General features: G+C 36.5%; 1 protein-coding gene across 5 annotated transcripts in view; it reads right to left on the bottom strand.

Annotated features, from left to right (window-relative positions):
• SENP7 (SUMO specific peptidase 7) overlaps nt 1-17,066 on the bottom strand; it is a 171,048-nt gene that overhangs the window by 118,962 nt on the left and 35,020 nt on the right. For 3 of the 5 annotated variants that reach the window (XM_082654074.1, XM_082654077.1, XM_082654078.1), the window contains exon 4: nt 5,602-5,700. The exons of 1 other annotated variant lie outside the window; for it this stretch is intronic. In XM_082654074.1, coding sequence (XP_082510200.1) covers nt 5,602-5,700 — 99 coding nt within the window. Of the gene's footprint in view, nt 1-5,601; nt 5,701-13,747; nt 13,818-17,066 lie in introns of all 5 variants that reach the window. One more of the 5 variants, XM_082654076.1, reaches the window with a different exon arrangement.

Below are 17,066 nucleotides of genomic sequence, written 5' to 3'. Positions count from 1 at the left end.
ATTTCCAGTTATAAGTCCTGGGGACATAATGTACAGCATGGCGGATTAGTTAACAAAACTATACTATACATTTGAAACCTGCTAAGAGAGTAGATCTTAAAAGTCTCATCATAAGAAAAAAAAACTGTAACTATGTAATGGTAATGTATGTTAACTAAACTTACTGTGGCAATAATTTTGCAATTTAAATATGTATCAATCATTATGGCTTTCAGAGATGGTGAAGCTGGGGAGCTCCCGGCTGGGAGAAGGACATCAGATCTCACTGTCCTCCCAGCCTTTCAACCTTCCTCCAAAGCCCCTAGATAAAATGGCTCGATCCCCAAAATAAATAAATAAATAAATAAATAAATATCATCATGTTGTACACCTAAAACTAATACAGTGTTACATGTCAATTACATCTCAATATTAAAAAAATGTATCAGTATTTGGCTCACCAACTGTAACAAATGTACCACATTAATGCAAGATGTTAATAATAAGGAAACTGTGTGTGAGCATAGGGAAGGGCAGAATGAATATATGGGTACTGTTTGTACTATCCCTTCAGTTTTTTGGTAAACCTGAAACAACTCTAAAAAATAGTCTATTATTTTAAAAAATAAGCAAACTGACAGTACCAGGTATTGGTAAAGTTACAGAGCATCCAGAAGTCCCATACATTGCTGGTGGGAATGTAAAATGGTATTCTGGAAATCAGTTTGGCAGTTAAACATACACTTACATATGATTCAGGAATCCCACTCCTAGGTATTTCCCCTAGAGAAATTTAAAAACTTCCGCTCACAAAAAAGACCTGTATACAAATATGTATAGCATCTTTATTCCTAACTGCCAAAAACTGGAAACAACCCATATGTCCTTCAGTGGTTAATATGGGAATGGTTAAACAAACTATTGATATATACAACATCGATGAATCTCAATGGCATTATACTACATGAAAAAGCCACTCTCAAAACATTAAAAAATTACATACTCCATGATTGCATTCATGTGACATTCTGGAAAATACAGAACTACAGGTAGAGAAAACAACATTACCACGGGTTAGGGGTAGGGATAGGGAGTAACTACAAAGGGAATTTTTTGGAGTGATAGAACTGTACGGTATCTTCACTGTGATGATAGTCGTATGAGTCTATACAGATTTTGTAACTCATAGGACTGTACACCAACAAAAAAAACGATAAATAAATACAAATACACACACACACACACACCCCTTTATAATGGTGGTGGCTGCAAAAATGTATACCTTTGTCAAAATTCAGAGAACACTTAAAATGGATTAATTTAATTATACGTAAATTAATTGCCAATAAAATATATTTTTAAAAGGGCAAAAAATTTGAACAGACACTTCACAAAAAAAGAAAATATACAACAGCTAATCAACATATGAAAATATTTTAACACCATTAGTCACCAGGGCAAAGCAAATTAAAACCAATTAAAAACAATCCCAAAAGTCCATCAACAGAAGAATTAGATTAATAAATTGTGTTATACTCATATAACAGAATATTACTTAGCAGTAAAAAGAAACAAACTGGGCTTTCCTGGTGGCACAGTGGTTAAGAATCTTCCTGCCAATGCAGGGGTCATGGGTTCGAGCCTGGTCCGGGCACCACAACTACTGAGCCTGCACTCTAGAGCCCACAAGCCACAACTACTGAGCCCACATGCCACAACTACTGAAGCCCGCGTGCCTAGAGTCTGCAACAAGAGAAGTCACCATGATGAGAAGCCCACGCACCCCAACGAGTACCCCTCCCCCCCGCTCACAGCAACTGCTGATAGACAGAAAACAGGAATGAGTTTCAACAACGTTTTACTAAGCAAAAGACGGCAAACACAAAAGAGTATACACTATACGAATAGGCAAAACTATGTTACTGATATAGAAATCAGAAAATTGGTTGTCAGGAACAGGGTGGGAATAGGGACAGCGGGCAAAGAGAAGATACAATGGTAAGGGGCATAAGGGAACTTTCAAGGCTCACGACAATGCTCTATTTCACTGAGATATTGGTTGCATATGTTACATTAGTCAAAGCTCATCCAATTATACACCTAAGATCTGTGCAGCCTGCTTTATATAATTGCATCTCAGTTAATAAACAAAAATAAACAAGTTAAAATTCTGCTGAAGATAGCATAATCTGAAGATTATGGAGAGTGGTATTTATCCCTTTTTATTTCATTGAAACCTACAGCGTGTGGGAGAAACAACAAAGCAAGATTTTGGTACTGCCTCAAACCCTACAAACTATGAAGCACACTTAACAAATACCGTTAAGTCTAAAGCAACATGGGAGCAAGGTAAAGCTGACACATTTGCCACTTCAAATCTCAAACACGATGTAGATTTCCCAAAAGTTAAGTATCACTATCCTAAGGAACACGTGCAACTAGAGTGGGAAACTGGTCATAGGAAAAGAAAATATGTCTCTGAGGAGGCCTTGTTTCACTCAGTGGGTAGAGAGAAATAGGAGAAAATAAGCCATTACTTCTCAGGAAAAGGAGACTGCTGAAATGAAAAGGTGTTAAGGAAAGAGAAGACCGTAGATTATATAACATAGAGACTTAATACCTAAAGAGCTCTCTGGGGACTTCCCTGGTGGCACAGTGGTTAACAATATGACTGCCAATGCAGGGGACATGGGTTCGAGCCTGGTCCGGGAAGGTCCCACATGTCACAGAGCAACTACTGAGTCCATGTGCAACAACTACTGTGCGCTCTAGAGCCCACAAACCACAACTACTGAGCCCTCATGCCACAACTACTGAAGCCCACATGCCTAGAGCCTGTGCTCCGCAACGAGAAGCCACTGCAGTGAGAAGCACACGCACCGCAACGAAGAGTAGCCCCCACTCACCGCAACTGGAGAAAGCCCGCGCGTAGCAATGAAGACCCAACACAGCCAAAAATAAATAAATAAAATAAATAAATTTATTTCTTAAAAAAGAGCACTCTGGTGATCCACATCTGCCTCTTGAAGGCCAAATACTAAAGGAAGATTATATGACCCAAGGGTAAAGGAAAAAACACATTTAGTAAGACACCCCTTAAGAAAACAAACCCAACAAAAAGCATCCATCTACTTCCAAGAGACTGTGTGTGTGTGTGTGTGTGTGTGTGTGTATTTAAAATGATATATATATCTTATTTTTACTCCATTCAGTATTCTAAAACATAAAGTAAAATATATAAATGCAGAGATAAAATTTTCTTAAAATAATGTATGTTGGGGACTTCCCTGGTGGTCCAGTGGTTAAGAATCTGCCTTCCAATGCAGGGAAAGCAGGTTGAATCTCTGGTCCAGGAACTAAGATCCCACATGCCACGGGGCAAGTCAGCCTATGCACTGCAACTACTGAGCCACGTGCCGCAACCAGAGAGCCCACGGACCACAACGAAAGATCCCCAAAACTAAGACCCAATGCAACCAAAAATAAATAAATAAATATTTTTTTAAAAAAAGCTTAAAAAAATAATGTATATTTTTCTTCTACTGGCAACAATTTTACTGCCTGATAATATCCAGTAATACTAAACCTGTAGAAATATGGGAGCTCTCACTGGTGGCAATATAAATTGGTGCAAATCTTCTGTGAGACAATTTTGCAATATTCATTAAAATTTAATATACAAACTTCCTTAGACCCAGTAATCCCACTCAAAAATAGTTCCCTGTTTACAAAAAATGAAGGTCTTGCAATATTGTTTCTGTCAGCAAAACTCTAGAAACAACCGAATTGTCTAATATCAGTGCACTAAGTGAATAAATTATTGTATATAGTATATTTTGGGAGTATTGCAAAGCCAATAAAAAATAAATAAAAGAGATCTAAATGTGTTAAAATAGAAGAAAAAAATTAACAATATTACTAATATTACTATGTATTTCATGATCCCTCTTAAGCAATGATCAAAAAATAATACAGAGTCATATGGGGGCAATATGCTTTCTTTTCCTTGAAAGGAATGAAAAAAAACTGTCAGCAGTGACTGCATTTAAGAAATAGTCCCATTTGTTATTTCCTTTTTTTGTACCCTGTATAAAAAGCAAATGCATTATTTAATTATTAAATTTTTAAATAATGTTAGGGAATTCCTTGGTGGTCTAGTGGTTAGGACTCCATGTTTTCACTGCTGAGGGCATGGGATCAATCCCTATTCAGGGAACTAAGATCCTGCAAGCCATGCAGTACGGCCAAAATAAATAAATATATAAATGTTAAAGCAACTAATACTAACAACAAATCTTTCCTCTGAGAACAAGTTATAGTAAATGGTTAATTTTTCTTGTCTGTAACATAAAAACACATACATTCAAGGTGACTTAAAGTCTGTTATCCTAAAATTCTCCTGTTGTGATCTGAACTGTCTCTGCCAAAATTCATATGTTGACATCCTAACCTTTAATATGACTGTATGTGGAGATAGGGCCTTTACATAGGTAATGAAGTTTAAATGAGGTCATACGGGTGGGATCCTAATCCTATAAGACTAGTGTCCTTACAAGAAGAGGAAGAAACTCCAGGGATGTGGGTGCACAGAAAAGAGGCCATATGAGGACAAAGCAAGATAGCCATCTGTAAGCCAAGGAGAGAGGCCTTAGTGAAATGAACCGTGCCAGCACCTTGATTTTGGACTTCCAGCCTCCAGACCTGTGAGAAAATAACTTTCTGTTGTTTAAGCCATCTGACCTGTGGTCTTTCGTTATGTTAGCCCTAGTAGACTAATACGTATATCCTCAAATGGAGAATTAGAAAATCTTAGAAAAATTCTATTTTTAAAACCTTGACCATGAGTTGTGCCCGTCAAGGAAAAAAAAAAAAAACTTATAAAGTGCTATCTTAAGCTTTATTCATGAGAACTCTATAGTAATACTTAATAGTAATAAAATTACTCCAGATTCATAATCAGGATACCTTTTAAGATATAGTTGTGTCGGGCTGGGATGAATTGGGAGATTGAGATTGACATCTGGGTCAATCTATTTCATACGCCACTGCGTATGAAATAGATAACTAGTGAGGACCTGCTGCATAGCACAGGGAACTCTACTTGGTGCTCTGTGGTGACCTGGATGGGAGGAAATCCAAAAGGGAGGGGATATGTGTATACATATGGCTGGTTCACTCTGCTGTGCAGCAGGAGCTAGCACAACAATGTAAAGCAACCGTACCCCAATAAAAAATAAATATTTTAAAAATATATATATACACACACATATAGTTGTGTCACCCTTTAAGATGTACCCTCTCAAACTTACAAAACAGAGAAAAAGAGCAAAGGATTCTAGTAAGCTTAATATTCTCATAAATTTTAAATATCATATATATAACAATAATGAGATTTAAATTCATGAAGGAAACAACCATGCATAATAAGATGTTCTTAGATTTAAATTGAAAAAGACCCTAACCTCAAAGCATCACTTCAACATTTGCCAGAAATAAACTTAAAACCTGCAATTAGAAAACAAAAAAAAAGGACATATAAGAAAATTAAAATTCAGCTTTATTAAATTATTTTAAACATACCAAGTAACACCACATACTTAAAAGGAAATAGTTTTTATTTACCCCCTGCAAAGAAAGATCCCAGCGTTCTGAGCTTCTGAGTTTGGACAATGGTGACTTAACACAAACATCCTCTGGTTTTGCATTTAACATCTTTTTTATCTGAAACCAGAATGAGAAAATAACCAGTTTAACTGAAATATAAATAAGAGCTGAATGAGCTAACAGAACCATTATATTACTTGCATTAATATTTTGGTATTAGTTTTAAATTCAGTGCTTACTTTATAGGTAGTCGAATATAATTTTATAAAAAGCCTCTCTCATTCAGTAAAAAAGTAGATAAATGAAGTATCACAATAACTTTTTTTTTTTAACATCCTTATTGCAGGATATTTGCTTTACATTCTTGTGTTAGTTTCTGCTATAAAACAAAGAGAATCAGCTATACATATACATATATCCCCATATCCCCTCCCTCTTGTGTCTCCCTCCCACGCTCCCTATCCCACCCCTCTAGGTGGTCACAAAGCACCGAGCTGGTCTCCCTGTGCTATGCGGTTGCTTCTGACTAGCTGTCTATTTTACATTTGGTAGTGTATATATGTCAATGCCACTCTCTCACTTCGTCCCAGCTTACGCTTCCCCCTCCCTGTGTCCCCAAATCCATTCTCTACGTCTGTGTCTTTTTTCCTGTCCTGCCCCTAGGTTCTTCAGAACCTTCTTCTTTTAAACTTTCTATATATGTGTGTTAGCATACGGTATTTGTTTCTCTCTTTCCGACATACTTCACTCTCTATGACAGACTCTAGGTCCATCCACCTCACTACAAATAACTCAGTTTTGTTTCTTTTTATGGCCAAGTGTTATTCTATTGTATATATGTGCCACATCTTCTTTATCCATTCATCTGTCGATGGACACTTAGGTTTCTTCCATGTCCTGGCTATTGTAAATAGAGCTACAATGAACATTGTGGTACATGACTCTTCTTGAATTATGGTTTTCTCAGGGTATATGCCCAGTAGCGGGATTGCTGGGTCATACAGTAGCTCTATTTTTAGTTGTTTTTTTTTTTTTTTTTTTTTTTTAGCGGTACGCGGGCCTCTCACTGTTGTGGCCTCTCCCGTTGCGGAGCACAGGCTCCAGACGCGCAGGCTCAGCGGCCATGGCTCACGGGTCCAGCCGCTCCACGGCACGTGGGATCTTCCCGGACCGGGGCACGACCCCGTGTCCCCTGCATTGGCAGGCAGACTCTCAACCACTGCGCCACCAGGGAAGCCCCTATTTTTAGTTTTTTAAGGAACCTCCATACTGTTCTCCATAGTGGCTGTATCAATTTACATTCCCACCAACATTGCAGGAGGGTTCCCTTTTCTCCACATCCTCTCCAGCATTTACTGTTTGTAGATTTTTTGATGATAGCCATTCTGACTGGCGTGAGGTGATACCTCATAGTAGTTTAGATTTGCATTTCTCTAATAATTAGTGATGTTAAGCATCCTTTCATGTGTTTGTTGACCATCTGTACACATTCTAAGGAGAAATGTGTATTTAGCTCTTCTGCCCATTTTTGGATTGCATTGTTTGTTTTTTTTGTTATTGAGCTGCATGGGCTGCTTGTATATTCTGAAGATTAATCCTGTGTCAGTTGCTACGTTTGCAAATATTTTCTCCCATTATGAGGGCTGTCCTTTCGTCTTATGGTTTCCTTTGCTGTGCAAAAGCTTTTAAGTTTCATTAGATCCCATTTGTTTATTTTTGTTTTTATTCCCATTACACTAGGCAGTGGGTCAAAAAGGATCTTGCTGTGATTTATGTCATAGAGTGTTCTATGTTTTCCTCTAAGAGTTTTAAAGTGTCTGGCCTTACATTCAGGTCTTTAATCAATTTTGAGTTTATTTGTGTGTATGGTGTTAGGGAGTGTTCTAATTTCATTCTTTTATATGTAGCTGTCCAGTTTTCCCAGCACCACTTATTGAAGAGGTTGACTTTTCTCCACTGTATATTCTTGACTCCTTTATCAAAGATAAGGTGACCATATGTGTGTGGATTTATCTCTGGGCTTTCTATCCGTTCCACTGATTTATATTTCTGTTTTTTGCCAGTACCATACTGTCTTAATTACTGTAGCTCTGTAGTATACTCTGAAGGCAGGGAGCCTGATTCCTCCAGCTCCTTTTTTCTTTCTCAAGATTCCTTTGGCTATTAGGAGTCTTTTGTGTTTTAATAGAAATTGTGAAATTTTTTGCTCTAGTTCTGTGAAAAATGCCAGTGGTAGTTTGATAGGGATTGCACTGAATCTGTAAATTGCTTTGGGTAGTAGAGTCATTTTCACAATGTTGATTATTCCAATCCAAGAACATGATATATCTCTCCATCTGTTCACATCATCTTTAATTTCTTTCATCAGTGTCTTATAGTATTCTGCATACAGATCTTTTTTCTCCTTAGGTAGGTATATTCCTAGGTATTTTATTCTTTTTGTTGCAATGGTAAATGGGAGTGTTTCCTTAATTTCTCTTTCAAATTTTTCATCATTAGTGTAAAGGAATGCAAGAGATTTCTGTGCATTAATTTTGTATCCTGCTACATTACCAAACTCATGGATCAGCTCTAGTAGTTTTCTGGTAGCATATTTAGGACTCTCTATGTACAGTATCATTTCATTTGCAAACAGTGACAGTTTTACTTCTTTTCTGATTTGGATTCCTTTTATTTCTTTTTCTTTTCTGACTGCTGTGGCTGAAACTTCCAAAACTATGTTGAATAACAGTGGTGAGAGTGGGCAACCTTGTCTCCTTCCTGATCTTGGTGGAAATAGTTTCAGTTTTTCACCATTGAAAATGACGTTGGCTGTTGGTTTGTCATATATAGCCTTTATTATGTTGAGGTAGGTTCCCTCTATGCCTAATTTCTGGAGGGTTTTTATCATAAATCAGTGTTGAATTTTGTGGAAAGCTTTTTCTGCATCTATTGAGCTTATCATAAGGTTTTTAATCCTTCAGTTGGTTAATATGGTGTATCACCTTGATGGATTTGCATATATTGAAGAATCCTTGCATTCCTGGGACAAACCCCACTTGCTCATGGTGTATGATCCTTTTAATGAGCTGTTGGATTCTGTTTGCTAGTATTTTGTTGAGGATTTTTGCATCTATGTTCATCAGTGATATTGGCCTGTAGTTTGATTTTTTTGTGACACCTTGTCTGGTTGTGGTATCAAGGTGATGGTGAGTTTGGTGGTGTTTCTCCCTCTGCTATATTTTGGAAGAGTTTTAGAAGGATAGGTGTTAGCTCTCCTCTAAATGTTTGATAGAATTCACCTGTGAAGCCATCTGGTCCTGGGCTTTTGTTTGTTGGAAGATTTTTAATCACGGTTTCAATTTCAGTGCTTGTGACTGGTCTGTTTATATTTTCTATTTCTTTCTGGTTCAGTCTCAGAAGGTTGTGCTTTTCTAAGAATTTGTCCATTTCTTCCAGGTTGTGCATTTTACTGGCATATGGTTGCTTGTAGTAATCTCTCACGATGCTTTGTATTTCTACAGTGTCAGTTGTTAGTTCTCCTTTTTCATTTCTAATCCTATTGATTTGAGCCTTCTCCCAGTTTTGCTTGATGAGTCTGGCTAATGGTTTATCAAATTTGTTCATCTTATCAAAGAATCAGCTTTTAGTTTTATTATTCTTTGCTATCATTTCCTTCATTTCTTTTTCATTCATTTTGGATCTTATCTTTACGATTTCTTTCCTTCTGCTAACTTTGGGGTTTTTCTGTTCTTCTTTCTCCAATTGCTTTAGGTGTAAGGTTAGCTTGTTTATTTGAGATGTTTCTTGTTTCTTGAGGTAGGATTGTATTGCTATAAACTTCGCTCTTAGAACTGCTTTTTCTGCATCCCATAGGTTTTGGGTTGTCGTGTTTTCGTTGTCATTTGTTTCTAGGTATTTTCTGATTTCCTCTTCGATTTCTTCAGTGATCTCTTGGTTATTTAGTAGTGTATTGTTTAGCTTCGATGAGTTTGTATTTTTTGTAGATTTTTTCCTGTAATTGATATCTAGTCTCATAGCATTGTGGTTGAAAAAGATACTTAACATGATTTCAATTTTCTTAAACTTAACAAGGCTTGATTTGTGACCCAAGATATGATCTATCCTGGAGAATGTTCCATGAGCACTTGAGAAGAAAGTGTACTCTGTTGTTTTGGGATGGAATGTCCTATAAGTATCAATTAAGTCCATCTTGCTTAATGTATCATTTAAATCTTGTGTTTCCTTATTTATTTTCATTTTGGGTGATCTGGCCATTAGTGAAAGTGGGGTGTTAAAGTCCCCTACTATGATTGTGTTACTGTTGATTTCCCCTTTTATGGCTGTTAGCATTTGCCTTATGTATTGAGGTGCACCTATGTTGCGTGCATAAATATTTACAGTTGTTATATCTTCTTCTTGGATTGATACTTGATCATTAAGTAGTGTCCTTCTTTGTCTCTTGTAATAGTCTTTATTTTAAAGTCTATTTTGTCTGACATGAGAATTGCTACTCCAGCTTTCCGTTGATTTCCATTTGCATGGAATATCTTTTTCCATCCCCTCACTTTCAGTCTGTATGTGTCCCTAGGTCTGAAGTGGGTGTCTTGTAGAAAACATACATGCAGTTCTTGTTTTTGTATCCATTCAGCCATCTATGTCTTTTGGTTGGAGCATTTAGTCCATTTACATTTAAGGTAGTTATCAATATTTATGTTCCTTTTACCACTTTCTTAATTGTTTTGGGTTTGTTTTTGTAGGTCTTTTCCTTCTCTTGTGTTTCTGCCTAGAGAAGTTCCTTTAGCATTTGTTGTAAAGCTGGCTTGGTGTTGGTGAATTCTCTTAGCTTTCGCTTGTCTGAAAAGGTTTTAATTTCTCCATCAAATCTGAATGAGATCCTTGCTGGGTAGAGTAATCTTGGTTGTAGGTTTTTCCCTTTCATTACTTTAAATATGTCCTGCCGCACCCTTCTGGCTTGCAGAGTTTCTGCTGAAAGATCAGCTGTTAACCTTATGGGGATTCCCTTGTATATTACTTGTTGTTTTTCCCTTGCTGCTTTTAATATGTTTTCTTTGTATTTAACTTTTGATAGTTTGATTAATATGTGTCTTGGTGTGTTTCTCCTTGGATTTATCCTGTATGGCAATCTCTGCGCTTCCTGGAATTGATTATTTCTTTTCCCATATTAGGGAAGTTTTCAACTATAATCTCTTCAAATATTTTCTCAGTCCCTTTCTTTTTCTCTTCTTCTTCTGGGACCTCTATAATTCAAATGTTGGTGCATTTAATGTTGTCCCAGAGGTCTCTGAGACTGTCCTCAGTTCTTTTCCTTCTTTTTTCTTTATTCTGCTCTGCAGTAGTTATTTCCACTATTTTATCTTCCAGGTCACTTATCCGTTCTTCTGCCTCAGTTATTCTGCTATCGATTCCTTCTAGAGAATTTTTAATTTCATTTATTATGCTGTTCATCATTGTTTGTTTGCTCTTTAAGTTTTCTGGGTCCTTCTTAAACGTTTCTCGTATTTCCTCCATTCTATTTCCAAGATTTTTAATCATCTTTACTATCATTACTCTGAATTCTTTTTCAGGTAGACTGCCGATTTCCTCTTCATTGATTTGGTCTGGTGGGTTTTTACCTTGCTCTTTCATCTGCTGTGTATTTATGTCTTCTCATTTTGCTTAACTTACTGTGTTTGGGGTCTCCTTTTCGCAGGCAGCAAGTTCGTAGTTCCCATTGTTTTTGGTGTCTGGCCCAGTAGTTAAGGTTGGTTCAGTGGGTTGTGTAGGTTTCCTGGTGGAGCGGACTGGTGCCTGTGTTCTGGTGGATTAGGCTGCAACTCATCTTTCCGGTGGACAGGACCACATCCGGTGGTGTGTTTTGGGGTGTCTGTGAACTTACTATGATTTTAGGCAGCCTCCCTGCTAATGGGTGGGGTTGTGTTCCTGTCTTGCTAGTTGTTTGGCACAGGGTGTCCAGCACTGTAGCTTGCTGGTCATTGAGTGGAGCTGGCTCGTAGCACTGAGATGGAGATCTCTGGGAGAGCTTTCACCGTTTGATATTACGTGGGGCCGGGAGGTCTCTGGTGGACCAATATCCTGAACTTGGCTCTCCCACCTCAGAGGCTCAGGCCTGACACCCGGCCGGAGCACCAAGACCCTGTCAGCCACGCAGCTCAGAAGAAAAGGGAGAGATAGGAAGGGAGAGAGGGAGGGAGGGAGGGAGGGAGGGAGATAGGGATAAAGGGAAGGAAGGAAGGAAGGAAGGGAGGAAGGGAGGGAGGGAGGGAGATAGGGATAAAGGGAAGGAAGGAAGGGAGGGAGGGAGGGAGGGAGGGAGGGAGGGAGGGAGGGAGGGAGGAAGGAGGAGAAAAATATAAAATAATTAAAATAAAAATTTTTTTAAATATTAAAAAGAAAAAAAAAAGGAAAGGAAGAAGAGAGTAACCAAACCAAAAACAAATCCACCAATGATAACAAGCGTGAAAAACTACACCCAAAAAAAACAAAAAAAGTTATAACCCTAGGACAAACTGTAAAAGCAAAGCTATACAGACAAAATCACAGAAAGCATATGCATACACACTCATAAAAAGAGAAAAAGGAGAAAAAAAAATATATATATATATAAAAGGAAGAGAGCAACCAAATCAATGAACAAATCTACCCATGATAATAAGCTCTAAATACTAAACTAAGATAAACAAAAATCCAGAAACAAATTAGATGCAGAAAGCAAACCCCAAGTGTATAGTTGCTCCCAAAGTCCATCGCCTCAGTTTTGGGATGATTCATTGTCTATTCAGGTATTCCAGAGACGCAGGGTACATCAAGTTGATTGTGGAGATTTAATCTGCTGCTCCTGCCCAGAGGACCCCTATCCTTTTGTCTCTGTTTTTCCTTTTTTCTTTTGCCCTACCCAGGTATGTGGGGAGTTTCTTGCCTTTTGGGAAGTCTGAGGTCTTCTGCCAGCGTTCAGTAGGTGTTCTGTAACAGCTGTTCCACATGTAGATGTATTTTTGATGTATCTGTGGGGAAGAAGGTGATCTCCACGTCTTACTCCTCTGCCATCTTGAAGGTTCCCCCCATAATAACTTCTTAACTATTCTTACTTGCAGTTTTTTTTCCCTTTTAATCTTTCAAACACTATCCCCAGAGGTCTCTAACACACAAATCTAATTATGGCTACAATCTTAAAATACAACAATAGCACCCATTACTTATATATAAAACTCTTAACAATCTGGGCTCTTTGACATCATCCAAATATCACAAACTCTACACCCCAACCCCACTGAGTTTGCTCAACCTTCTTCAAGCATACATCTCTACACCTCTGTACATACTGCTCCTCCAACCTAGAATGCTCTTCCCTCTATTTCTCCCCTATTAAATACCTCAGATTCTGCACAAAATTATTCTCTTATCCACACAGTCAACACTCCCACACCAAGGCGTTCCTTTCTCTGGGTGTTAGTACTTGGTAATTTGTATTAACACATATCATACTATATTATAATTATTTGTCTACATGTCTGTCTTCTTCTCCAGACTGTGGAAGTCCTTAAAGAGAGCACCCTTAGTCACCTTTACATCTCCAAAGTGTATGGCTCATGATACTGAATAAACAAATGAATGGATGGATACAGTGTAGCCACAAGTTTGAAATCATTTGTTTAGAACTTAAAATAATTTAACTTTCACATTATAAATGATGGTTAAGCATCAAGTTCAGCTTATTACATAACATATAAGCACTGTATCAACTACAACCAGTGACAACGATAAAATGATTTCAATGAGAGTAAAAATAAGTTAGGAGGATAAAATAATTGTGAAGAAAGGGTATCTGAACACTTTTATTTCATTAGTACCCTGGAGTTAATCCTCTTGGGCATCAGTAACATCTTAATTATTTATATTTAATTTATATAAAAGGTACCTCTTTATAATTCTTCATCTGCCAAAACATTATCTCTAAATCAGTCATTTCCTTTGTATTCTTAATCAGGGAATAACTGTTGTTTTTTCAGGGAGTAAGACAAGGGCTTCAGACTGTTCACACCCATGGATCCTTTGTGAGTAGGATATTTAGCCTACATTAGACACTGTGGCATATTGTGTTTTCCAATCATGGCCATATCAATATTCTACAACCCACATGCTCTTCTTACAATGTGATACTGACCCGTTCTCCAACATCAGGTGCAGTCTATGTTCCTTCCCCTTGAATCTGGGCAGGCCTGTGACTTCCAAGGCTAGATCATAAAAAGCATTATGTAGAGCTACACTGCTTCAGCCTACCTTTCATGTAGCAATATTTGTGTGTTTTCCCTTCCTTCCTCCCTCTTTTTTTCCGTCTCTCTCTGTCTCTCAGTATAGATACCTTGGGAGCCGTAAGCCATAGGTTAAAAAAAATCTTGGATACCCTGAAGCTGCTGTGCTGCAAAGATTTCATGAGAAGGCTAAAAAGAACAGATATATAACAAGATATATGAGGCTTCCAAACACAGGTATCAAGGTAAGTGAGTGAGTGATCCTTTAAGATGATTCCAGGCCTCAGCCCCCAAGTAAACCTAGCTAACTCCAAATGAAACCAAGAAAAGCTATCTCTGAACCCTGGCCAGACAGCAGATTCATGAGCCAAGTAAGTTTAAACCACTAAGTTTGGGGATAATCTGTTACACAACCCTAGTAATAACCTAAAAAGATACCAAGTTCAAACTTGAAGAATAGCAGCTGATATTTTTTAAAGAGTTGGGTATAGGTGTTGAGTATTTTGTAAAAATAAAAGACTTCTGATGTCTTCTGTGGAAGATTTTATATTCTTTTTTCACAGTAATTAGTTTTTATTATTTTACCTATAAGTGGATTAGACTCAATGTTAATAAATTATTTACCCTAATAAATATTCATGTATACTTCCATTAGGATGGACACAAAATATAATTTACCCTATCTTCAAAAAAAGGAGCTCTCTACTTCCCCTAAAAGCATAAACATATGAAATCTGGAAATTTATTAAAACTCTAAACAAGCATCAAAAGGTTTGAAAATCAAAGTACAGTAGACCGTTGAACAATTCAGGAGTTGGGGCACCAACCCCTGCGCAATTGAAAATTTGAGTAACTTTATAATCACCCTTATGTATCCATAGTTCCACATCCTCAGGTTCAACCAACCACAGATCGTGTAGTACTATAGTATTTATTTTTAAAACTTCTGTGCATAAGTGGACTGAAGCAGTTCAAATACATTGTGTTCGAGGACCAACTGTATATACATACAAACATTTATGAACAGGGACATAGACTATATATTATTTATAGTATAGAAAAAATAGAAACAATGATAATAAAAGAACACAAATAAAATTATTGTAAAGACAAATAATGAGATACTGTACAGCAGTTATTAAAAAACATGTTCCAGAACAAATAAGAAATTATTTCCAATACAAGTAATAAAGAAAATCATATCTACAGAATGATCTCTCTTTTATAAGGCAAAAAAAAAATCCATATATGGAAAACAAATGTGAAAGGATATGCACAAAAACGTTTACCAGTGACTAGCTCTGAATGCTAATATAAGGAGTGATTTTTATTTTCATTTTTGTGTCTTCCTACAGTTTCCACATGTTTTATTTTTTAATAGGACTATCACGCAACCATTAAAAGCAAGACAAAATAAATAAACATTTAAAGCTCCAGAAAAACCTCTGCTGCAGCTTCCTGGTCAATAAATTACATATCTAAATCTCTCGGTCTAATATTGTATATGCGTGGCAAGCAGATTTTAGGTACAACTAACTACTCCGTCAAATTTTTCTACACTCACTTTTTTCTTAATGATTAAATCATAAAAATAATGTCTGTCTCTTTACAACAATCTGATCTATTCATAGACAAATTTTAATCATGATCTCAATTGTGTACAATCAACAGAGATTCTAAGCCACTAATGATTCTGCAAAGCCTATATTATAATTCCATTACAAGAATCAGAACGGACTCCTAATACTTTCAAATATTTTCAATACTCTCCTAATACTTTAAAGATCAAAATTTAATCTTTTAAGGCAAAAAAGGGTTCTAAACCCCCTTCCCTTCAAGTTATACTTAAATACATTGACAGAACTCTAACAACTTCCCAAAAACAAAGCTCAAGAACATTTATTTTATTTTACTTACTAATGTTCAAATGTAATACTAAACAAGCCTTTCAGCAAATCAATTCACACAGTCACTTTGAGGTTCATTTTATACCTAATTCATTACAGTATGCCCTCAAAAAGAGAATGCTATCAAAAGAAGATAATGGGTGGGGGGGTGAATATGCTGGATTCTATCGACAAGTTATGCATTGCTAACATATGCTCCTTACAAGCTGAAATGATCTCTGCCGTATTCTTAACACAGAACTTCAGAACCTTAATCACTTATTTCTTCAGATACTACATAGATGTAGAATTATTATTTAGGGAAACTTTGGGGTCTGCTCAAAGATATGGCTATGACTTACCAAGGAAGAATGAAAGTCTTGGTTTTTAGTTTTCAGTATCAACCTCCTCATTTAAAAAGCCAAAGACTATGGATCTCCCCATTAGCAGAATTCAAAGTATTCACACTCTTACTCTACATCTATCCAGAGATATAAGCTTTGAGTTAATCTAGTTCCAGCACCTATCAAAAGGCCAGGAATAATTAGTAGATAATGATGTTCCAAAGATTTAGCTACAAGGATAATAACTGCAGTACAATTTATAATTTTTAACTGAAAACAATTCAAAAATATAATGACAGGATAGTGGTTAAATTAACTGTGATACATCCCTACAGTTGAATATAATGTAGTCATTGAAAATGTTTACCACTGCTTCCCTGGTACTTATGCCTAGTATAGTGTCCAATACATGTTAAGTACCCAATAAGTATCTACTGAGCAATGCTTTAAACTTGATTTCAGAAAATGTTTATAATATATAATTAAGTAGAAAAAGTAAATAATAAAATAGTATTTTGTGGTTTTCAACCATTAATATTTAAATATTTGTTTATTATAGATAGATATACAGATACGCAGACAAATTAGTAGGATATACACTTCAGTGTTAATTTTAACTGTGTCCAGGTGGTATTCTTTTTGTTCAACTGAATTTTCTAATTTCTTCACAACAATCTAGTATTGATTTAGAAATATTTTTTTAAATACTTAAAATATATCAGAGTGTTGTCCCTATACCAATCAAAACTTCAATCCTTTCAGTGATTTATTTCCCTAGCTGCCTTGAGAGAAAAAGCAATACTATTAACTGCTAACAAGAATTTAATATGCCAATATTCTAAAAAAATTCTACATTTTTAAACAGTAGTACCACAACTTCACGTGCATATTATGGTTGAACAGATAAGAAAATATAATGTAGATACTGAGAGACAGAAAAGTTAAAAATAAGCGAAGAAGGAGACTTCCCTGATGGTCCAGTGGCTAAGACTCCGCAGGGG

Source organism: Grampus griseus (assembly GCF_964374135.1).
Source record: "Grampus griseus genome assembly, chromosome: 5".
In the NCBI taxonomy this organism is placed as follows: Eukaryota; Metazoa; Chordata; class Mammalia; order Artiodactyla; family Delphinidae; genus Grampus; species Grampus griseus.
The sequence above is the reverse complement of the archived record's forward strand: the minus strand, read 5'-3'. Positions and strand labels throughout refer to the sequence as shown.